At 40.2% G+C, this 24,812-nt stretch overlaps 2 protein-coding genes across 3 annotated transcripts; one reads left to right on the top strand and one right to left on the bottom strand.

Moving 5' to 3' along the window:
* Positions 1 to 629: 629 nt before the first annotated feature.
* On the bottom strand, positions 630 to 11,416 carry LOC110981622 (microfibrillar-associated protein 1-like). Its single transcript, XM_022239339.2, has 10 exons — positions 11,256 to 11,416; positions 7,942 to 8,059; positions 7,339 to 7,390; positions 6,633 to 6,815; positions 5,990 to 6,397; positions 4,951 to 5,059; positions 4,550 to 4,719; positions 2,581 to 2,740; positions 2,286 to 2,375; positions 630 to 1,749 (listed from the first exon to the last, which is right to left on the bottom strand). Exons 2-10 carry the CDS (start codon positions 8,021 to 8,023, stop codon positions 1,564 to 1,566), a joined length of 1,440 nt encoding a protein of 479 aa, XP_022095031.1. The 5' UTR covers positions 8,024 to 8,059; positions 11,256 to 11,416; the 3' UTR covers positions 630 to 1,563.
* Positions 11,417 to 11,437: 21 nt separating this feature from the next.
* On the top strand, positions 11,438 to 24,784 carry cwf19l1 (CWF19 like cell cycle control factor 1). Of its 2 annotated transcripts, none has more exons than XM_022239336.2 (14): positions 11,438 to 11,619; positions 13,010 to 13,094; positions 13,479 to 13,554; positions 13,860 to 13,961; positions 14,563 to 14,780; positions 15,102 to 15,305; positions 17,180 to 17,305; positions 17,861 to 17,972; positions 19,144 to 19,220; positions 19,498 to 19,590; positions 19,876 to 19,992; positions 20,894 to 21,007; positions 21,833 to 21,936; positions 23,249 to 24,784. In XM_022239336.2, the coding sequence occupies exons 1-14, from the start codon at positions 11,597 to 11,599 to the stop codon at positions 23,388 to 23,390; spliced, it is 1,593 nt and encodes a 530-aa protein (XP_022095028.2). In that variant the 5' UTR covers positions 11,438 to 11,596; the 3' UTR covers positions 23,391 to 24,784. The 2 variants fall into 2 exon arrangements, with proteins under 2 accessions (XP_022095028.2, XP_022095029.2); XM_022239337.2 differs by lacking the exon at positions 11,438 to 11,619 and adding an exon at positions 11,707 to 11,816.
* The last annotated feature ends 28 nt before the right edge of the window (positions 24,785 to 24,812 follow it).

Genomic DNA, 24,812 nt, shown 5'->3' with positions numbered 1-24,812 from the left:
TCCATCAGAGTAGACAGGCCACTGCCCATCAGAGTAGACAGGCCACTGCCCATCAGAGTAGACAGGCCACTGCCCACCAGAGTAGACAGGCCACTGCCCATCAGAGTAGACAGGCCACTGATGATCAGAGTAGACAGGCCACTGTCCATCAGAGTAGACAATCCACTGCCCACCAGAGTATACAGGCCACTGCCCATCAGAGTAGACAGGGCACTGCCCATCAGAGCAGACAGGCCACTGCCCATCAGAGTAGACAGGCCACTGCCCATCAGAGTAGACAGGCCACTGATGATCAGAGTAGACAGGCCACTGCCCATCAGAGTAGACAGGCCACTGATGATCAGAGTAGACAGGCCACTGCCCATCAGAGTAGACAGGCCACTGCCCACCAGAGTAGACAGGGCCAGGAGTAGGAATTACACATGAATGTAGTTCAGATCATCACTTGGTTACAAAAACTTAAAGAAACATTGAAGGGTGGAAGACAGACCCTAGTGAAAGGAACACTTTCCCAAAATGATATTCACCAATTTGGTTCACTCACCTTCAAAATGCTGGTGCCCTGTTTCCCCTAAATGTATACATCCTTATAACAAACAATACTGTACAAAACCTCTCAGGAGTCAGCATTTGTGGTGTTTGACTTTATTTTGAATTTGGTAAACACTTATACACCTTGCCTTTTTCAAAAATCATGTTCTTCATGCTTCCTTCTTCCCCCCCAAAAAAAGTTCAGAGGTCAAACGAAGTCATCATATAATGGTTGGTTTAGCAGCTGTCACATAAAAGCTGTTGAACTGAATTAACAGACGATTATGATATGTTATCCTGGTAAGAATGCATCTCATTGTATAGTGCAACTATAGGGGAAGGGAAGCACGGGGGCATGGTCTCCTCTACAGGTCACCATTTGGAATTCTTCGCATGTCTGCAAACTTTATACAAGCCCCAGTTTCTTTGCTTTCATGACCTCCTTGGCAACATGTGTACAAGCCAAGGTGCCCCCCTAGATATTCTGTAGAGCAGCTTGGTCATTAAATAAACCCTTAGGGTTACAGCAGTCTTTTATAACATCCACCCATAAACCTAGTCATAATTTCATAGAACCACTGATCCGGAAATATTGCTTAGCCACTTTCCATGCTTAGCAAAAACCTCAAGAATACCAGTAATAGACCGTATTCCCGGTGTCCCCAATTTATGCCTTGTCCTCAAGGTAGTGTATTTATTTGAAAACGTTAAATTCAAAGAACCAGACTATATTCTACGATTTCATTCCGACCTCCAAAATCACCTGGTACCATCCCATTACAGGTTTCAAATTGAAATTGTACATTCAGGAATACGACTGAAATTGGGGACGCCGTGAATACGGTCTATTGGGAATTACACCCCATTCGCATTTGGGCTGCTTCACTTTTTTTGGGCTTGGCAAAAGTATTTTCTGCACTTAACAAATTTATATGCTCCATGAAATAGGGCTGTGTTGGCTGAGTATTTCGATAGTTTTACACACAAAAAAACCAAAAGACAGATTTGTCATGAAGTACCACACTGCTAAAACTACGTAGATGTTGTCTTCCGTGATTTAGTGGGCTTCTCAAAGCTCTGCTTCATTCCACCAGCAGCAGTGGCCTGGAATTTGCGACTGATGGCAGAGTCTTGCATCCAAGGTGCATCAACCTCAGTAGTGTCCTGATCCACCAGATGAGTGTACTTGGTGCGCCCAGACCGACCAAAGTTCTTGACCTGAGGGGAAAGCAATTAACATTACCCTTTACTACTTAGAAGTTTCATAAATCCACCCAAATCAACCACTTTGTGATCTATGAGTACTTTTTGTTCAGATCTGAGCACTGTGGCTCATGTAAAGTTGTACATGTAACGTTTGAGTTATACACAGATAGTGGATGGAATGTACAATATTGAATTTATGAAAATACTGCACAACCTGGTTAAAGTTTATTTGTATGTTTAAGTTGCAGGAAAAGGGACTGAAAAGGAGAAAACACTCTCTGAGATTCAACAAAATCCTGTTTCTTTTTTTGGACTTTAGTTCTACACTGTAAAAATTAAATATTTTCTAATGATCATCCACATTCGGACAATCAAAACAAGCTTCTGGGATGAAATAATGACTCTATGATTGAGTGCATCCAACTTTAATGCAGTGTTCTATCATTAGTTTGAGCATAAAGAAACAGAGCTAATAAATGCAATATCAATTAGGAGTAATTCTGTCAGTACTACAATGCTGACATAGAATTTCAAAGCCCCAGGTGTACCTGCATGACTTTAGGCAGGACTGTCTTATCAAAGTGGTCTTCCAGAGTGGGCTTAGCAACATCTCGCTGGTAAATCTGGTCTTCTTCATCCTATAGGTGAAAAGATAAAACAAAAAACAAACTTGAATGTGGCTTCTTGTATTTCTATTAAATAGGAGTAATTCAGTCAGTAATACAATTTTGAAGAAATAAAATATAAACCATAAGGTTCTAGATCATCCAAGCATTATTTCAACCTTTCTTCTCCATAGAATCATAAATTTATCCTCCAATGAAATGGTCTTGATATTCTTACCAAGAAGAAAGCACCTCTGTGGTAGTATCGCTGTAGAAACTTGTAGCGACCTTTGACTGCCTTGTTGGTGATGGTTTTGGGGTTAACCCTTAGCTCATTGCGACGTTCCTCCTCTGTCATATTACGTAGACGCTCTGCCTCTGCTAGCTCCTTCTGGAGTCTGGAGACAGAAAAACAGACAGTTGAAACCATTTTGCTCCATGATGTCACAGTAAAACACCCCATTTTTCATGAAAAATTAATTGTGGGTAATTCCAGAAATTAGGGGTCCATTTGTTTGGTGTCCCTGTCACATCTGACATACGATTACATAAGTTTGAGAACCCATTTTGTAATTTCCTGGAGTGATGAATTAATGTAAATTACCTGCCAAACAAATAGTAATAGTTTAAAATCAATTCCAGTGATATTTCCATGTCAAATAGCAAAGGTCAGATGTAACAGGACACAAAAAGTCACACTTTTGGACCCCTAATTTCTGGAATTTTCCTTGTTCAGGGTCATTCTAATTCAGACATTTTTGTTGATTGTAGATGGTTTCTCTCACAACAATAAGCAAATGAGCCTTGCAATGTTGCTGTAGAGCAATCATTAAATCTCTATACAGCTCACTCTACAGGCCACAAAAAGCATACGTACAAGGGCACACCTACAGTCCACTCTTATTAGAAAATCTGTGGGACCCAGTTAAAATGCTGGTTGATTCTGAATTCAATGCCTTAGGAGTTCAATGCAATGGCTGCTTGCACATTCAAAATGTGTACATGAACTGCATAGATGCTGCAGTGTATAGCTCTCTAGTGTATTATTCATCAAATACACATTTTGTTAAAATAAACCTTAATGTTATTTGACAAAAATGTAACGTATATGTAAATGTGAGAAACATGAAATAACAACACAAAGTATCGTGACTGTATATTCACTGGCATACTTCTATTGGTGAAGTTGAAGTCAATGTAATTACAGCAAGAACTTCAAGACTGATGACCAAGATTGATAACCAATTGATGACCAAGGTTGATGACCAACTCCATATATTGTCCTTTTATTGACCATTCCTCTTGAATTGTAAAATGAGTGACACCAGTTTCCTTTGGGCACATGGCGGAGTTGGAGATTTCACATTATAGACAACCAAGAGACCATGTTACTATAGGGAGTGGGATGTAATAAAGGGTTATCAAGACAAAAACAGGTAATTTTCCCAATATCTACCCAAATTCAACAAGGAAAGTAACAGGCAAACCTTACAAAACCCTTTTGGTTCATCATGAAAGGTTGTGCCTTGGATCAGCAAGCAGAGATCATAAGCAGAATGCAATGAAGCATAACAGAATGCACCAGTGAAGAACATTAGGTTACCACTCAAAAAGACTTTTGACAAGGATGGCACACTCAGCACCAGATTGCTTCAAGGGCTTTCAGGTTGTATGGTATGTGTGTGAGTCTGTGCTACTTCAACCAGCACATGCATTGAAAGGTATCAGGGGATTTTGAAGTGCTAAGGACAAAGAGGTTTTAAAGGGGTTAATTTCTTTTGTTGGACATTAATTCTGTGATCAGCTCTTCAATAATGAGTCATGTCACCAGAGCCACTTTTGAGACAAATGCCTTTGACAGAATCTTGCAAAGTTTTTAACAGGAATCTCCAACATTTTAACAAATACAACATCCATTTCTATCATACCAAACTGAGTGACACATCCAAACAAAGGACTCAAATTCCTCAATCTATTAAATACAAAGTAAAACTCCAATGTGGTTCTGGTGACTTGTGACTCATTTTCACAGAGAGTCACATTTATGAATCACTTTGCCTGTAGTCAGCTTACTTATATTCCACTGATTGGCGTCAGCAGATGAAACATGAGGCCAATTAGGACAATCAGGTCCCATTGAACACCATGAGTAGTGGAGATTTCCAATCATACCTAGAGCAATTCACTGACCACTGCTTAGCACTTACTGCTCACGTTGTTCCCTGTCTCTCTTGATACGTTTCAGCTCTCGTACCTGCCAGGTTTCATACTCTTCCTCATCATTCTCATCATCCGTGTTGACACTATTAAGGTTAGCCTCCTTGACTGAGGACTCTGCCTCCAACTCCAACTCCTGCCGATTGGTTTTCTCCACTAACTGCAGGAAAGTCAAAGGATAGAAGTCAGCTGTCAGGACCATCAGGATAAGTGTCAGTTACACATGGTTGCTAGTTCTGTGCTCGGTATGGAGGAAGGATTTGTTTTTCCAATTTTTTTTTAATAGCGCTGCATCAGAAGTGAGATTTTGGCCAACTTTAGGGTAACTTTTAATGTAAGTTTCTCTGCTATGTACCATTTAGGACCAAATCAGAAACACATCCTCACTTACTCTGAGTGTCTCCTTTCGTCGTTCTTCTATTTTTAGTTTGTCCATCTCTTCAATTTCCTGCTCTTTCTGGGCTGCCATTTCCTTCTCCTGCACGGTCACTCTGTCCTTCCTGTCCAGCAAATTGAGGGTTTATCTCAAAATCAGAAAACATGTACTACTGCAGACAATGCAAATGCTGCCCTTAAGAACTGAGTTATCATGTAACAAATGTAACAAATTTTTGTGAAAAAATGTGATATTACAAGTTCAAACAATAACAGGTTTATAGTATAGTAAGTTGGAAAATACAGGTACATAACATCTTCATTTCAATTTTGTAAAAATGAACATTCCCTTCTTAAAAAGGACATGGTTAGATCATGCCTGATGCCAATTGTCCAACTGTGAGAATTCAAAGGAAATCAGTACATCATGGAAATCTAAAAAAAAAGTGATCTTGTAAAGTGTCTGCTTCAAGCTTAAGGCTACATGACATTGCAATGTAATAAACCTTGATAGAAAAATTACTTAGTAAATGGTAAACATCGTTTTAATTTATTTTTAATACACACAGACACCAAGAAAAAACAAAAACAAAACAAAAACAAAACAAAACAAAATTCTACACTTTTACCCATATTACATGGACTTTGCTGCAAACTTCAATATACACACACAAAAAATCACATCCATACTTGTTCTGCAGTTGTGGGGACAAACAACACAATATTTCAGCTATTTTGTGGGGACTAAAATGTTACGGGGATACACAAATCTCCCCACAACTCGATCCTAATTTACCTTAGTAAAGAAATTGTCCACTTTACCTGGTAAAGGCCCACCAACAAATGTTGAAGGGACCAAACACACTATCGTAAGAATTTTTTGTCAACACGACTCAGTTCTGACTTTCTGATAAAAGAAACTGTACCCTTTATGTGTTGAAAGACTAGGCTGAAGTACCAGCCAAAATAACAAGTTTCCAACACCGCAGCATTAATATGAAAACGTTGCTCTATTTATGAACCTCTTATCAACTATTAGTTTGATGTTCACTAACCTTGCAACAAAGACTGGTTTTAACCTGGGCCCTGACTCTTCCTCAGAATCCGTGTATTCTTCATATTCAGAATCTTCTTCCTCCTCTTCATCTCCTACTGCCTCTTTGTCTCCTACATCGTCATCTTCCTCTACCCCAAGAAGTTCCTCATCTTCCCTGGCTGTTCCACGTCCTTGTGCCCTCTCTCGCATGATGGCTCGCCGTCTCTCAATCTCCTCTTCATCTAGTTCTTCTTCCTCATCTGAGCTGCTCTCTTCTGCCTCCATACGATGGACTACATGCATTCTTCGCCGTGAGGCGTAGTCTCGGTCGCTGTCTTCATCTTCATCCACCTCATCCTCATCCTCTGGCTCTAGTTCTCCCTCATCGAGGACCTCAGGACCGTGGACATGGCGGTGCCTTGCAATTCTGGACAGCAATAATAACATATCTCAAGCTTGAATGAAAGCAAGATTCTCTCACAGCAGTTTTAAACAGCATGTCATTCGATCAAGACTGGGGGTTTTAACCCCCCTAATCCAAGGCTTGTTTTAAAAGAAAGCATAGAGTTGGTGGAGCTCTGGCATGGCAGTCACGAGGAAGCTATAGTTAAATTAGATCCTAAAGAAAACTGAGAAGAAAACAAGACCAAATAATGTGCTACCTCTCAACAACGTCACCCTCGATGTCCTGTTCCCGATCCCGCAGTCGCCGCAGTCTAGAGTCAGCCTCTTCGTCAGGTTCCTTTGAGGAAGGCACTGCCCCAGCACTGCTCTTTGACTTCCGAACAAAAGGAACTTCTACGTTATCCTCTTCATCACTGCTACTGTCGGGTGCATAGTCTGGCCTATGGAGTTGGACCAAATTGAAACAAATCACTTCTATTTTATGAAGTATCTGAAAACTTTGTTTCCAGATTTGTTTTTGTTTTATTAAAATAACATCACAAGAAATATGATACGTCTAATTTGATTACAAAGGTGTACTTGCTTGAAATTACTTATTTTCCTGAGTGTAACAACATCAAAATGCCTGTTTGGAAAAGTAAAAAGTGAAAAGCTAAAACGCACAATTTACAACAACAACATGTCACAGTGTTCCAAACCAAGCCTAGTTTCATCATGTGTACATGACAAGTCATATTGTTGCCTCTATCTGAATTGTAATCCTAAACTTTGCAGAACCCATAATATTTAAGAAAGAGTTGGTTCTGTTGAACTCTGATGATTTGAACAGCAAAAACAAATGCCTTTTTGCTGTACGATTCTGTTCGAATTGGCCCAAACTCTTAAAACCATGTGAATATACATATACATGTATATTATCCTATGAGTAATGTTTGTAGGTGAGATCTAATTGAGCAGGGATACCTTTTTCCTGTCACATATCTCTTGACTTTCACTTTCTGCATGCTCACCTCCCCTACAAGAATAATACAAACAGGGACAGTTAGGTAAGAATCATGCATTATCACCACAAAGTTCACACAGTGCCAATCTATACAAGGCACTTTGACCATGACATTGCTCAAGTTGTTACACAAAATGAAATTAGCACTTGTACAAGTTAAGGTCTCAGGGACACGGCATGAATGTGAGTGTCTACCAAGATTGTTTAGTAATGCCTAAAAACATGATACTAGTAGAATAAATGAAATACTCTGTTTTGTAGTATTCTGAGACTTCAAACTTATTCACAAAGGAGTGAATTGTTCTGGAAACTAAAGCTCCGAGGGCAGGAATTGCATAATCATGTATGCAGCTATGTGTACTCAGCCCAGTAATTACAGAGATTATCAGTAGAACAAGCCATGACCTTGCACTAGACCGACACACAAATTCTAGTAAAAACTGCTGTAGACTATTAAATGCAGTCTTTAACTTGCCCAGCGGGCAGTTTAAAAAAAGCGTAAGGTCAAAGTTTGGTTGTACATCATCCATAGGAAATTCTGTCTGAATTTTTGTAAGACTTACCCTTCTCATTGACGAAGGGGATAGCACCAGCTGTAGACTGGATGAGAGCATTTTTGGCAGCGATTTCTGATGCAGTTGCCATGGTGTATCAAGGCACTAATGTGCTGCGTCATCAAGTCTAAGGATTTGGAGAACAAAATGGAAGACAGGTAAAGTGAACAGAAATGACAGCATCAGTGATCCCATTGTCTTTCTGATGAGTGCTCTCAGTATCACTAGCAGACAAAAACAAGTGTCAATTCTAGAGGGAAGTAATGGAATATTTAAAACCAATACATTACTTTTGAGCTAGGCGGTGTCAAATAATATTCACTATAAATTGGTCCAAGACTTGTTTTGGCTTTTTCTCTGGCACAGCAATGAACATGTGCTGTAAATATTTTGGGGAGAGGGACTTACATATAGAAACTTTTTACCATGAAAAATTGTTATTAGGTTCCATAGTTGCATGAAAATGTCAGTATTCACAGAATTGGATTCAGAGTTCTGACCAAGTACAACGTTGGACTTTACTTTCCTCGAGTGAAAATTCTTCGGAGCAATAAATCTGAACAAAATAAAATACATGTACAGTTGATCCTCGTGAAAACAAGGGCCTTGGAACTTCATTTGGTACTAAAGTATCTGGTATTTTCCGGAATTTCGTCTTAAGTGAATGCATCAGTCATTGATCGTACCAGTAAATTATGTAGCCAACTACATGTAGCCAATGCATGTATACAGAGTACCAATGTGAATACACTGCATACTCCATTATGTGTGTAAATGGCATTAGTGTGGGAACCAGCGTGTGAACCAGCACGTGTGTGTACTCCATTTGTTTGCACTAAACTTCCTGGTTCAAGATGACGTCACACTTTAGTACTAAGTCATCAGGTCCCTTATTTTGCCGTGAAGACCAATGAAATTTGACGATCATGGGTAGCAAAATGAGGGACATGGTGACCACAAGGTTACAGACATTAGTCTTCTTAGTTGATACGATTTTTGGACCTGTGTGAAGTTAGTTACTTACATGTATTCCTTGTTAGACATTCAACATTCAATGTTGTACAAGTAACTGACATTTGGAGAGTGATTAGGATGCACACCCCTCCCCCTAACATTGCCCTTGCTAGCATTCTGGTTGCAGCAGAAATGATGGAGTGCAAAAGGCACATCAAACAAGCTGCACCATCATGCATCTATTCACATGTAGCTTTGTACACTGTAATGCAGCGTATTTTCTATTTTGCACTTGGTTGATGGAGCCAGGAAAAAGGATGGGAAAAGGCTGAATTTTAGCTCAGATTTTATTTTCACATTTTTGGGGACCCAGATTACACAAGCCTTGAATTAAGAATTGCACGGCTTGATTTGCACCACCGGGCCGCAGTTGAAAAAATGGGCTGTTCCTTCACAAAACACGGCTGCATGGCTTGCTAGCTAAAACGCTGGCTATGGGTCCGAGTTGGTACTGCGTCCCAGTTGGTTTGGGTCCGAGTTGACTCGAAACTGTACTCGGGTGTAACACTGTTACGTCTCAAATGCATGTACATGTATAACATCAGTCCCAACTACAGTTGTGACCGTCCCAACTATACATGTACATGTAGTTTGGCCCATCCCAACTAGAGTGCTAAGTTGGACCAACTACAACACAGGGGTCCAGTGTGCATGTGTTTAGTACCCCCAGAACTGTGGTGTCCGATGTCCGCTCCACTCCCATGTGGGAGCGGAACAGACGTTGGACGCCACAGTTCTGAGGGTACAGTACATGTATGTGTCCAGCATGTGCCAAAGTCATATTCATTGTTTACAGTGTCATGTCATAAATGAAGTAACATATTTTAGCAGGTTGGGGACCAAACCACAATCTAGCGATGATGCCAGACTATGCATATGCCGCTCGTTTGTGCAATGATGATGTAATTTTTGAACTATTTTTAGATCACGGTTCGCAGATGACATTGATCTCTTTATCGGCCAAAACTTCCAAACCAGTTCTTCTGATTGATCAAATTTACAGGAAATATGCTATCCCAGAAGAAACTTCACTTTCATTTGGAATCTTTAAAAGTGGATCAAGGAAATTTTTCAGTCGAATCTTGCACTGGATGTGTCGAATTCGGAAGGCAGGTGAGTCCAACTCTGCCAATGAAAATGTTTACGCGAAAAAAATGAAGCTTTGCCGAAATTTACTTTATGCATGAAAATGTTGCCATTAAAAATCTGCATCGATTCACCGTGGCAAATTTTATGTTTACCATAGCGATTTTCCAAAATAACGATCAGAAACAATTTTGCCATAGACTCCAACGGTAACGGCAATGCCGGCCATGTTGGCTGCCGGCATTTCAAATCTCGTATTTTCCAAAAATCGAGCAGGAAAATTATGTGACCTGATAAAAATTACGTCATTGCCGCTTGAACTAGCGACATAAGCAGAAACTAGGGACGTCACTAGATTGTGGTTAGGTCCCCGACCTGTCTAGATGAATTGTGTCAAAGATGCATAACTTTGAACAAGGTTGAAAAAATTTCTATAGAAGTTGGTCAACAACAGTTGGGCCAGCCCAACTGCAGCACTACAGTTGGGGCTTCAAAAAATGGTCCAGAGCGGAGTTCCACAAACAAAATGTAATTATTATGGAAAACTTTAAGGCATTACATGTAAATTAATGTCGACTGCATTGTCCATAATGGCGAATTAATACATGGTTGGACTAGCATCGGAGTTATTTCTCATCACGTAGATGTACTGAACATGTACAGTTGCCGCGGCATGAATAGACTGGTTGCCACACTCCATCAAGCATTCTCTTACACAGGTTCGGTGGGAACCAGCACTTTGCTCCCATGTTTTTACCACAGGGACAAGAAAACACAAAGAAAACTTTTTTCTACAAGTAGGCTACATATACACGTAACTTGCCAATAAAAATTTGAGGGTCTCACCGAAAAATTTGGGTCCGGCGTTCGAGAAATATTTTGGCCTTTGAAAATTGGATTATCCAATCGTTATTTGGGTACTCTAACATAAATGTTTTTACTATTTGCATCTATGATCTAAGCCTAGGCTATGCTTCTCTTACTGAAAATGAAGAACAGAATGAACGATAATCAATGGGGCGAAGTGGCATGGGGCGAAGTGGAAATGGGGCACATTGACTGACACCCGTTGGGGCGTAACATAAACTAAGTAACATGACTAACGACACCATCATGCAATGCATCAATTCATGATGCATTACCATGTCAAAACTTGCTTCTAAACCGTTCCAACAATCTAATCTTTCTCAACACAAAGGAAACCAATGAATGAAGTAGCCTACCCTTCACTAAACAGCAGATACTGTTCTTTCTGATGCTGGCTAAATCTCGTTGAAACAGAATTGTTGTTAGGCCTACAAAGTACAAGCATTTAGGGCAAGCGAAAATTGCACGGCAATTTACGTGTACACATTGTCTAGTGTAATATGGCGCCACCTAGAGTCAGAGCTGGAGAATAGTTAATTCATAATTATGCCGTAATCCAACAACATGGATGCGCCCATAAGCTAATTGTTTCAGCGGCTTTTTTTGTTTTTATCTGTTCCAGTTTACCTCATTTTTAACATTTAACGAGATTAACTGGCCATTAATTATTAATACCACTTTCATAGTACTGGGAATAATGTCTGCAAAGGCCTTGAAGATGTAAGTGACTATCTAGAGATGTCTGTGTAACGTTTTTTCCCAACCATGCCAACGCCGGCCAACCATTATTAGGCTTATAGCCGACGCGGCCGTGACTCGTGACACGAGAGTATCTGGCCCAAGTTTGACGACGTGTTCATTGCAGTTGCAATGCAATGAAGACGTCTTCCCTCAGGGGAAAGAGTTCCATTTTGCAGGTGCCACTAGTCTAATTTTCCCAGCAGTTATGGCACTGACCTAACTTGTACTAAAGTTTTAGTGTGACTGACTTACAACATGTATGTCATGTATGTGACCATCTCTGATTTAAACTCAAACATTTCCAATGCCCTAAACTGTGAATTTTGGGCCTGAAAATATTTAGGTAGGCCTATTCACTTAGAGAACACTCAGAAATTTTCTGACCAGTCTCGAAGGATTTTTGCATATGGTGTCAAGTGGCATCTGTATACATCATCATGTAATGATGTATGAAATTCCAGGGTAGGAACTTTGTTCTTGAACATGTTGAACTGTTGAAGGGGCAAGGCAATTTCTCATTTGCAAAATTGCAAGGGCATTTGTATTAAAAACTCAACTTGTCTATGGGGACATTTCAATGGGCATTGAGGCAAAGACCAAGGGCATCAAGACAATTGCCTTTGATGCCTCCATAAAGTTCCTGCCCTGAAATTCTTTCCCTTTCTTCCCCTTTTCAAAACACCAACGTGCCTGAAGCATGCCATATACCCCCAGAACTGTGGTTTGGCACCAAGTAGCCTGAAGCATTTACCCCAAAACTGTGGGGTTTGACGTCCATTCAACGGATGTCAAACCCCACAGTTCGGGGGGAGGGGAAAGTTACTGAAGTATGCTTAAATCATATTAGCAGAGTTTACATGTACACGTACATATAAAAAGCCAATCGAAAATTTCCCCCTTCAAAATTTCTGGGTACGCTGTCTAAGACGATTCAGCAATGTCCATGAAATTACATGCAGTAGAACCCTGAATGACCAGAATGCAATATGCAGTCATTCTTACAGTATCAAGCCAATGAGGAGGCTTACAAGCTGAACCACCAGTCTGGAAGGATTGAATGATTGACTTTATTTGTGGCACAATGCCACATCACCATCCCCTTTCTAATTAACAGTGGAATGTTGTTTTGAAAATGGAAAGTAGATGTTAAGTCTCTAAAGTTCCTTCAAGATCTGCCAATAGTGCAGTGCAGTTGGCAGATATACATGTACCAGTAGTGCCCAGTAGTTTCAAGAGAAGGTATCCGGAGGCAAACGCCAGTCTGGGTATTCTTAAAAATTAGGAATTTAGAATGCATATGACCCACCCTCTTAACGATTAGCATGTAGTATGTTCATGTACACTGTACTTGTCTATAATCTGTAAACAGACTTGTCTGTGGGGATGTTGAAGGTAAATTCTGTCAGCTGTTCAGCAGAGTCAGTAGTGTCAATCGAAAGGCTGGTCCATTTGAGGTGAGATCTTAGTTTTTTTCCACAGGTGTATGTCTTTCAATGATTTTGTATTTGTTTTATTCTTCATGTATTGGCTCATTGAAACAAATCTGGAACTCACATGAATTTCATTTATCATTGATACTTCACCCAATTTCATGTCATTGAGTAGTGCAGTGACATACTCGTTGAAGAGTCTGGCAAATCATCACGTAGGCTTTACTCAAGTCGGCATTTAACTGGATATCACAAATTATGAGTTGAAAATCAAGACAAAGGTTGCTGAAGGTATGTGCTCTTACATATTGCATAACAAAATCGAGTATACAGAAAACATACAAATTGTTGAAAGATGCCCAAAATTACTCTGATGTACTGTGATCTGTGAAAATCCTTTTTGTGCAGATGTTGCTTTGTGTTGGGGAATTCTTTGGTACCACAGAGGAAGAATGGAGAAAATTTGAGACAGGGGAAGAAAAGGGTAAATCTTGAAATTGAAAAAAGTCTTTTCCTTCAAGATTATCTGAAATTTGACAAATCTATGTTTTCTTCAATATTATAAATTCTTTGAATCACATCTTAACAATTTTGGAAAATATCTAGAACATTTTTATAATATCCAGCACTTATTCCCAAAAAAATTTAACCTGTACGAAAGAAAAGTAGTATTGCATAGTCTACATGTATTTTGTGACATTTAAACCTTTGCTATAATCATAAGTTGCAATATTTCCATAGTTTTAAAAAGATTTTTTAAAGCCATTCTGTTCTTTTTGCCTTTCAAAGCACCAATTCCAACATATATCCTTGGCCCCAACAAGCCAGAGAACATGAAGTTTATCAAGGACATCAATGGCTGTGAACTGTGTGAAAACATCACTTATCTAGGTAAGAAAAAAATGAAAGATAAAACAATTGTTTCCACTTACCAGGCTAACAAACCAGCTAAATTTCATGAAAACAGTTATGAGGTTACAAGGTCCATTTACTCTATTACAAAATAATTTAGGAGCTACATAAATGGGATTTACAGTCAAAGTATTGAAGAAACTCACCCTGACACTTCTCAGTCCGCCCAATTCAATATGATGTCACAGTTTTCATATACCACATGTACAAGGGTATAGGGTTAACTTAATCATTGGTTTAAAGATTAAGTCACTTACTCAGGTATTTTATTAATTTTGGATTTTTTGCTCGTTCCGACGCGTATTTTAACACTGTGCACTCAGTTAATGCCCCCGAAGGCTAGTCAAGAAAACCACAAACGTACTCAGGTGGGACTGGAACCCAAGACCTACTGCTTACCTAGTGCAGACATCTTAACCATTTGACCACCGAGCTTGCTGGTGTCAGCTGGCTGGTTGGAATCAGATGTAGCAGCGGTCTGGTATTTGAAATGATAAGTCTGTGTACTTTCCCTGTGTCAGGACGCGTTACAGACGTGCCCCATAGCATTCAGAATTTCTGATGTCTGGGTTTTTTTCAGGCAAAAAGGGCATTTTCAATGCTGCATCTGGGTTGCAGATTGGTTACCTGAGTGGCACTGAGCAGGCCCATGTGGCAGTCCAGGAACCAAACAACTTCAGCAAGGCTGACATTGATGCACTGGCTGTACCCTTGATATCAGATTCCAAGTTCAAGGGTTTGGATGTGCTGCTGACATCACCGTGGCCAAAGGGGGTATTCAAATATGCAAGCACTCCAGTGAGTTATATAGCATTGGATGTATATATGTAGATATTGGCTTTTTCCTGTGGTCCGCTGCAGAAACCACAGCCTGTGCTGTACATGCTTATTGGTACCCTCTATGGTGAATTGTTCCTATTATTACACTTTGTTTGCCTTGAAAAACTTCTCAGGACCAGAGTTACAAAATTATTAGCCTTCATGTACAATTTTATTGGTCCATTTGTATCAATTTGGCCCAGTTTTCTCAAAACAACGGCACCGTGTCTGATCTTTGAATGATGTGTGACTGCATCAGTCACTTCGACTCAGTTTTTCACAGTTGCTTGTCAATTTCAGGAAGGGCTGGACCCAACAACAACAGGTTCAAGTTTGATTGCTGACTTGGCGCTGGCACTGAGGCCTCGTTACCATTTTGCAGCTCAAGAGGGCGTTTTCTATGAGCGCCTCCCCTATCGAAACCACAAGGTGCTGACTGAGACCACAAAGCATGTGACACGTTTCCTGGGACTTGCAAGAGTCGGAAACCCTGAGAAGAAGAAGGTTTGCCTTAAGAATGTCTCTCAACCAACTAACCAAACCACAAGTTCCAGAGCTATTTTTGAATAACGACCTCATTAACAAATCTCATACAATCAAAATCATTGGAAGGTTGCTGTCTTTTCATTTATACAATGTCGGTGTTTATTTGACTGCCAAAATGAGTCATATGACAATGCAAACCTTTGTATGACCTTTTTAATGTTGGAGGGGAAAATGCATCTAACCTTTTTTTTGTTAATTTTTTCTAACCTAGTTCTCTGTAAATTTTTTTCCGTATACTTAGTAATGTTTGCTGCCAATGTGGAATTGCCATTGGCAGTCTCCAAATTTTATTGTTCAAGCAAAAAAGATGACCCATTTTGAGTTCATCAAATCCTACATTAAGTGTTTTGGTAGCTTCTCAAATTGTTCACTTGGTGTCTGGATAGGTTGAACATATTTGTATTCAAGTCTTCAGAAGCTTCTTACAAGTCATCCAGTCTTAAGTCACAGTGTATTCAAATAAACTGTGACAAAGGCATGTCTTTGTCATTGCTCATTCAGAGTTTCCTGTGAACTTGCATGTGACCTGATTTCTGAACTGTTGTATGACTGAAAACTCATAATTTCAGAAAGAAACAGTCCAACGATCCCTTCTTGACTCTTTTTTTCAACCAGGAGTATACATGGGTACCATCATGAATTGGGGAGTAACCTGCAATAGATAGGGAGAACGGGTACCGTCATGAATTGGGGAGTAACCTGCAATAGATAGGGAGAACGGGTACCGTCATGAATTGGGGAGTAACCTGCAATAGATAGGGAGAACGGGTACCATCATGAATTGGGGAGTAACCTGCAATAGATAGGGAGAACGGGTACCATCATGAATTGGGGAGTAACCTGCAATAGATAGGGAGAACGGGTACCATCATGAATTGGGGAGTAACCTGCAATAGATAGGGAGAACGGGTACCGTCATGAATTGGGGAGTAACCTGCAATAGATAGGGAGAACGGGTACCATCATGAATTGGGGAGTAACCTGCAATAGATAGGGAGAACGGGTACCGTCATGAATTGGGGAGTAACCTGCAATAGATAGGGAGAACGGGTACCATCATGAATTGGGGAGTAACCTGCAATAGATAGGGAGAACGGGTACCGTCATGAATTGGGGAGTAACCTGCAATAGATAGGGAGAACGGGTACCGTCATGAATTGAGGAGTAACCTGCAATAGATAGGGAGAACGGGTACCCTCATGAATTGGGGAGTAACCTGCAATAGATAGGGAGAACGGGTACCATCATGAATTGGGGAGTAACCTGCAATAGATAGGGAGAACGGGTACCATCATGAATTGGGGAGTAACCTGCAATAGATAGGGAGAACGGGTACTGTCATGAATTGGGGAGTAACCTGCAATAGATAGGGAGAACGGGTACCATCATGAATTGGGGAGTAACCTGCAATAGATAGGGAGAACGGGTACCGTCATGAATTGGGGAGTAACCTGCAATAGATATGAAGAACGGGTACCGTCATGAATTGGGGAGTAACCTGCAATAGATAGGGAGAACTGAAATATTGGATGCTACTGAAATCCAGCGATAAACGCTGGCCTGAGTGATGGGCACATGACGGATTTTACATTCATTTACACTTTACAGCCAAATCATTGTATGACTTGATTTCTTTTTAGGTTCAAGTGCAAAGAATGTGATAGTAGTCATTTCAGAGTGTACGATTTTGAGGAATTTTCTAGCAAAATTCTTGCGTCTCAGTTTTTAGAGAGCTAATGGCTTTTTCCTTAAAGAGAGATTTCTCACTGAGAACAACAGTTCATTGCACAGCTTTTCAACAGATTGTTTGTTAATCATTATTCTGTGCCCAGTACTTGTATGCCTTCAACATCATCCCCATGAAATCCATGGAGAGGGAGGAGTTGGTCAAGCAGCCACAGGATGTTACAGAGTGTCCTTACAATTGGTCTGGAACCAGACCAGAGCAGAGACCTGAGGTAATGCAGCAATCCTGCTACAAGTGCTATGAGCAGTTGGGATTTGGTAGAATTGAAGCCACTCACATTACAAATAATGACACAGACAATAATACAGGATGGGCTGTTGAGCCAGCTTTTCAAAAATGTCATTGTTTACGGCAAAATAAGTTGGAAGGCACCACTGATTTTTGAGTCCTAGGTCCTTGAACAAAATTTTAAACTATGGCAGTCAGTGGCAACTACCCATGTTATTGACCACATTATGTCCGCAACCATCAAGATGTCATACTGAGTAATGCATTTATGTCAATATTACATGAAGAAAAACTCTTTTAAAGGATTGAATATGTTTAATCCAAAGTTGCATTGTGTACAAAGCATTTTTCTATTCTTGTTCAAATAAATTCTGTACAGTTTCATAGTCAACTTACTGGGTCACAGTCAATAACCAGTTCTGTGCCACAGCCAATTAGTGTAACAACTTATGTCAACACTATCTTTATCCCAGCCTTTTTTCCCTCTCTGCAAGTTTTACCACTTAAGCTTGGATAATGTTTGTCCTGCTTTTCTCAGGTAGACATGTCCAACCAGTACTTTTTCAGCCAGAGTTCTGGGGGAAGAGGCAGAGGTCAAAAGAGGTCAAGGGGTCAGCACCATAGTGGACCAGACAGGAAAAAGAGGCCACGTAAGGAAAAATTGAACAAGTAGAATGTTGTTTTCAAGTGAAGTGCTTTTTGCCTTACCAGCAGAGCTTAAGGGACGTACTGCATTTGCCTTATTTCTTTTGTAAACAGCTCTTTAAATTAAAACAAAATGCTTTATTGCTGTTTTATTTATTTATTTATTTATTTTACTTATTTCTTATCTACCCTGGGGATCTCTCTCTGTGAAACACTGTTTTCAAGAGGTGCTCAGCAATTACAATAAAACAACAGTTAGTGCAATGATCTAGAAAAAGCCAAATATGAAATTTCTGAGTAAGAACCAGTTTAAGTATGTTAAAATACACAAAATGTTAAGAAATAAGAAATGAAAAATAAGTAAATTTCACACACACAGCCATTAAAAAAGCCAGTTCAATAGGTTCATCAAATCGTATCCCCTGTCATCTATCTAAGCCTATCAGAAGTATGTTGGAGGACTTTGCCTGATGTAGACAGCTGGAGCCCAGCCACCATGAGCCCATTCACACATAGTGCTTGATCATCTCGATATTTTCATGTTAACTTAGTGATCAGTATCTGAAACTCTGCCAAAGATCAAAGACCAATTGTGACCCGTCACAACAAAATGAGAGTAAACTCGCATTCCGCTCTTTGCTATTTTGAGGGTTCAAAATCATATTGAAGTGGAGGTCAATTTTGGGGTTTTAAAATATTTGGAAAGAATATCCTGTCTCCTATTTAATGCCAAATATTTTGCAGGATCATATAGTAAAAATGTTATATTCTCAGCAATTTTGACAATAGCATCATTCGTGCCTGGTCTGAAATGTTGAAACAATGCCAGGAACAGAGATGCTAAGCTGCCAAAATAATGCCACATGGTCACCTTATACCTTTACCTAAGTGTTCCATGTACGTACCATTGGAAAGCTCTCTTTCTGCTGAATTAAAAAATACCAATATCTCAATTTTTGAAAATTCCGACTTTCAGCTCATTTTGTGGTGACCGGTCACATTTTTCTTTTTAACTATTAGCCCTGTGACGATGAATATGTAACTATTAGCCCTGTGACAATGAATATGTATAAACAAAGCCTAAACAAGATGTACAATTAATTTGATACAGTGAGGTTCATGCAATACCCAATTCAGTTCAAGTGAGAATTAATAAGTGTCTGATATTTTCTACAGAACCCACAGGTCCCTGCTGGTTCTGTCTCGGCAGCCCAGAGGTTGAAAAACACCTTGTAGTCAGCGTTGGAACAACGGTAAATAACTGTCTGGTGGTGTTGGATAACTCTTTTATTTTGATGTCTGAGGGTAATGAGGAGAGGGGTCAAAGATAGTGCTGAAGAACAGACACCAAATCATAGAGTATCCCAAGTCTCACATGAATCATTAAGGACTCTCCAATTTATTCAGAAATGCATTTCTACCAATAATCAGGAAAGAGGTATACAATAACAATAAGGTATATATTTACAATAACAGGTGTGTTCCATAAATTCTTTCAGTTATGTGAAACACGTCACTTTCATGTTGCAGACATACATGGCTTTGGCAAAGGGTGGTCTAGTGCCAGACCATGTTCTCATACTTCCTATTGGTCACTACCAGTCTATTGTTGATTTGCCTGAGGTGAGTGCTAATTAAGGCTTTGTAATTATTTGAGAGTTATAATCAAATCAATGGGACATGGCCTGAGCTGTTAATCATTGACTTCCCTTGTCAGTGTGCCGGTCTCCAGTCGTAGCAACGTAATTCAGACATAGTCTTAGCCTGTTGTTTTCAGAAATATCTGATGTGAATTAGGATGTTATGTGCATTCAAGAATTGTTCAAGTTCAATTCTACTCTTTCATTTCTTTCAGCACATTCATTGGAAAAATAAACAAATGATGGGACATGTCTGTCTTTCTCATAGGATGTTATTCAAGAACTTGAGCAGTACAAGAGCGCCCTCCGTAGGTATTTCAGGTCAAGGGGGAAGACATGCGTCATCTTTGAGAGGAATTTCAAAACGCAGCATCTTCAACTACAAGTAATAAATGAAAAGGAAACCTTCAATATGGAGCTGTGACATACTGTGATATACAATATCCACGCATGAAGTGTATGATATTTATTAAAGAAATCCAAGGAAAAGACCAACATTGGGACACTTAAAAGTGCCCAGACTATACCGGTACCAGGCCCAAATTTTCCAAACTGTGCAAATCTTCACCAGGCCACCTGGTATGATTTCCTTTGCTTAGCTGATTCACAATAGTACCTTGGTCATCAACTTGGCATCAACAGCCTGTTTCCAATTATATACAATACGTGTATTCCCAACTCTGGCCTCACATGATGTGATGTATCTACAATGGATATTGGGACTACAATGCACTTGATGGTCTTGATGGTCAAGAGGAGAGTTTGTATATGCCCCTTTGGGGGACACAGTTTGCCTAATTACAGTGTCCACAACCCTTACATGGAAACACTAACCAGCCCTGCGCCATTGGGGACACTGTCTGCCTACCTACATTGTCCACAGCCCTTTCTGCACCTATTAGGGACACTGTCTGCCTACCTACAGTGTCCACAGCCCTTTCTGCACCTATTAGGGACACTGTCTGCCTACCTACAGTGTCCACAGCCCTTTCTGCACCTATTAGGGACACTGTCTGCCTACCTACAGTGTCCACAGCCCTTTCTGCACCTATTAGGGACACTGTCTGCCTACCTACATTGTCCACAACCCTTACGTGTAAACACTAACCAGCTCTGCACCTATTGGAGATGCTCTCTGCCTACTTAGATGTACAGTGTCCATACCCCTTACATGTGAAGCCCCTGCCCATAATTCCTCCTTCACTGGCTCCTCAAGTAAACTACAACAGATCATCAACAGTTCTTGTATAATCCTCGTAATAACTTTTTCTTGTCCTTTGTATAAGGTGGTACCGATTGGCAGAGCTCTTTGTGATGATATCAAGGATGTTTTTACCTCCAAAGCTGAAAGTCAGAAGTTGGACCTGTTTGAGATTCCTAAGCACACGGATCTGAAGCAGGTAGGCTGAAACTGAGTCCAAAGTGGCTGGTTGTGGCTAGGAGCAACTCATTCATCTATGGAGAGTGGCTTCTGCCATTGACCAGTGGCTTCTGTGGTTAGCCAGTGGCTTCTGCCATTAGCAAGTGGCTTCTGCTATAGGCCAGTGGCTTCTACCATAAGCCAGTGTCTTCTGCTGTAAGCCAGTGGCTTCTGCTATAGGCCAGTGGCTTCTGCTATAGGCCAGTGTCTTCTGCTATAGGCCAGTGTCTTCTGCTATAGGCCAGTGGCTTCTGCCGTAAGCCAGTGGCTTCTGCTATGGGCTAGTGGCTTCTGCCGTAAGCCAGTAACTTCTGCTATAGGCCAATGGCTTCTGTGGTTTACCAGCGGCTTCCACAGTCACCTAAGAGGAATCAGTTTCAAGGTGGTTCTCCACATTGAACCCGGAGACAAGCTTTGCAAAGCTTAAGCATATTTCACCTCAGAAGTCTGTATGCTAGCATAAAATCAGGCTTTCTGTTCGTCTCTTATTTTAAAAAACTTTGATAGCTAAGCATGTTCTTTAGTAATATGCTATGCTTACTACTGTCATCATCTGTGGTTCATTTCATGATATTGCTAGTGCTGCAGTTTGCTAAATGCACAAAATTGTTGCTCCATAAAGATGGATTACTATTTGTGTAATTTACATTACTTGTAGCTGATTGTCAGCCTCACCTTCAAGGCTTCAAATAATTGGGGACAGATCCTTCAATAGGTATAATTTGTTTGGAAACTCACCAAGAAATGGAATACAGACAAATGCAAAAGAACTAATTCAACATGTCCTCTGTCTCATTTATTGCAGGTTATGTCAGTAGGTAATCCATATTTCTATGTTGAATTGGACGGTGGAGTTAAGTTACTGCATCAGATCAAAAAGAATGAATTCTTCCCGCTTCAGTTGGGGAGGTAAATATTCAAATTTTATTCAAAATTTGAACAATTTTTTCTACTGTTGCTAAATTCAGAGGCAGTTTTACTGAGCAAACATTGACAGCTGAACCGTCTGCAGCCAGAGGGCTCATTTCAAGAAAACAGACACTCTACTCATAAATGATAGGATAGCCAATGAGAACATTTTCACAGAATCCTGCATACTACTTCAAATGATGAAGAAACCGTGTGTGCTCTGTGACTGAAAGCCCACTAGTGACCATTTCATAATTGTTGCCTGTGGTGTAGGGGTCCATGGTGTTTTGTACATCCTTGGGGGCAAATGGCACTCGAGGCAAAGCCGTGGGTGCCATTTGCTCCTGAGGGTGTACAAATTCCATGGACCCAATACTGCAGGGAACAATTGTTTTGTTCTACCACAGTCATAGATTACATTGGAGTGGTCTTCTGTGTAATATGTGCAGATTTTATCGCAAGATAAATTAAAACATTTTGACAAATTGAAAAACTTAAAACAGCAAATTAGATATCAAATTACCAGGAAAATAATTTATTGTGATGTCTTCTGTTGACCTTTTTTTTGGGGGGGGGAATCTAGGATATAAAACAGACTGGTTTACTTGAGAAACCTGGGATTCATAAAGCACTGTGGTTTTGTTGACTGGTTGAATTTCAAGATTGACAAGTTTGAAGAACAGACTAGAATAGACAACTGCACGAGAGTTTTATATAAACAGCAATGGCGATCACAGCAGAAACAGTGATCAGAGCATACTTGTGTTCCATGAGCATAGCTGGGTGCACAAACAAAGGTTTAATAACCCACAGGTCTCCATCATGGTCAGAGTGGAGAGAGCTGTACTTGTGAATGGACACAGTGTTTCAATGTCCCCCACACAGTGTACATCCACAATAATTGGTGTGTAGTACCACCGCGCCTATCCACCCTTGTACCTAAGATTAAACAGTTACAACACAGTAGACATGACACATCAACTGTGGGAAAGATCACCATTATCCATCGTTTCTTGCTGCCTGGCAACAGTGCACTTGACGCATGCATGATACATGCACGCTTGTAACATATCACATGATCAATTCACAACTGATAAATATTTACCAACATATCTATGACTGTGGTATAACAATATTGGGTGTGCCAAGATGGGTCCTAAACCCTGTGGTGAACTGGTGTGTTGGTTTGGGCTGGTTTCTGTTTGAGAAGTGACTTGATTTGTGAGTTCTTGTTTATTGATTCCATCAAGAGATTAGTGATTACACAGGCAAAGGTTTTCAGAATTGACTGTGTCTCCCCTTGTATCTACAGGGAAATCATGGCTTGTGAGGAACTGCTTAACATGCCAGAGAGGGCTAACTGGAAGGCTTGCTCCATTGACAAAGAGGAAGAGACTAGATTAGCCCAGGAATTCCGCCAGAAGTTTGGGCCCTTTGACTTCAATGATGAGTGAGATAAAGCCCTGACCCCTCTGAGACACTTCAAAATATATCCGATTTACTCATTTTGTCAGATTGGGGAGATAGTACTGCTTTACTTGGGGTTTGTGAACCCTAAAAATTAGAATTTGGAATGTGGTGCATGTCAGATGGGTTCCAAATAGAATTGACCAACAAAAGATTTATCCAACTATTTGAAAGTGTGACTAATGAAAGGATTGGTATCCTGGAAGTTTAACACACTCCTTGAAGATATATTTGGGGAAACATGCATCTGGCATAACATCAGCTTTGGTTACTACTGTATGCTATGTGCATAAATGTGGAGACAACTTCACACAAACACACATTGTGCACTGGCCCTAGGGATGTTGCTGCTGGCTACCAAAATGCCTTTGTTTGTTCAAGCACGAATGCTTTATCCCAATTCATCCACGTTTAACATGTTTAAGCCTACAACATTTTCACGAATGTGGCCACAAATGCTCTGGCCATTTTGCAGTTGTCCCATCAGTGAGTAGTGATCAATTGCCTCAATTTGTGACCCAACATCCCCAAACCAGGCTGAAGTAGGTAACTTCATAACCCTAAAATAGTGGAACAGATCTTCATGGGAGTTTTACAGCTATTACTGCCCGTAAGAAGCTCACTACAGACATAATTTCGATTTGACGTGGATCACTTAAAGTGTAGAAAAAGCTGAAGGAGCGGAATTGTCCAACATCACAAATACGGACTTCAACCTGGTTTGGGGACGGTGGGTCACATTTGTGTACAGGTGCAGACCATCCACACCAAACATCCCTTTGAATTGTATGGCCTTATGACTGTTTTTGTTGGCCAGCCTTGAGGTTTAGTCTCAATTACATAGGATCTTGGCATGGTTAGAGTAAATGTTTATACATGAGACAGAGTAGTTTAGTGAGACTCTGACAAGTAGCACTAACAAGATGCAGTACATCAGCAACTGAACATGCACAGAACCTCCAACATATTACACAGCCAAGAATATTCCTGTGCTGGACTCTTGGGTCGTAGAGATTTCCTATACATGTAGAGGGTTTGTTGAAAACAGCGCCTGGGGTCCCTTGAGGAAATGTGGTCATATGTCTTTGAATCCGTTCATCTTCAAATACATTTTTTGTTCATAGCCAAATTGTAAACAGTTTTTGTAACTGTTCCAATTTTTCAAAGCTCATCCTGTAGAAATCTTTTGATGTCTCTATAAACAAGTGTTGTCTAGGCCTTGTAATTAGGTTAGCTGAATGGTACAGCTAGCGCTAGTCCTCCAAACGTACAAGCAGATCTTAAGATATTTGTTGTAATTTAAGAACAAGCTCTTTTTAAGTAATTTAATATTTTCAAGTTTGTAAAATGTAAATAATGAATTAAATGCAGTTGAAACACAGTTTTTGTCTTGTCTGAATGTTATGTAG

This window comes from Acanthaster planci, linkage group LG21 (genome assembly GCF_054643075.1).
Source record: "Acanthaster planci isolate LZ-2023a linkage group LG21, COTS_SCS, whole genome shotgun sequence".
In the NCBI taxonomy this organism is placed as follows: Eukaryota; Metazoa; Echinodermata; class Asteroidea; order Valvatida; family Acanthasteridae; genus Acanthaster; species Acanthaster planci.
The sequence above is the reverse complement of the archived record's forward strand: the minus strand, read 5'-3'. Positions and strand labels throughout refer to the sequence as shown.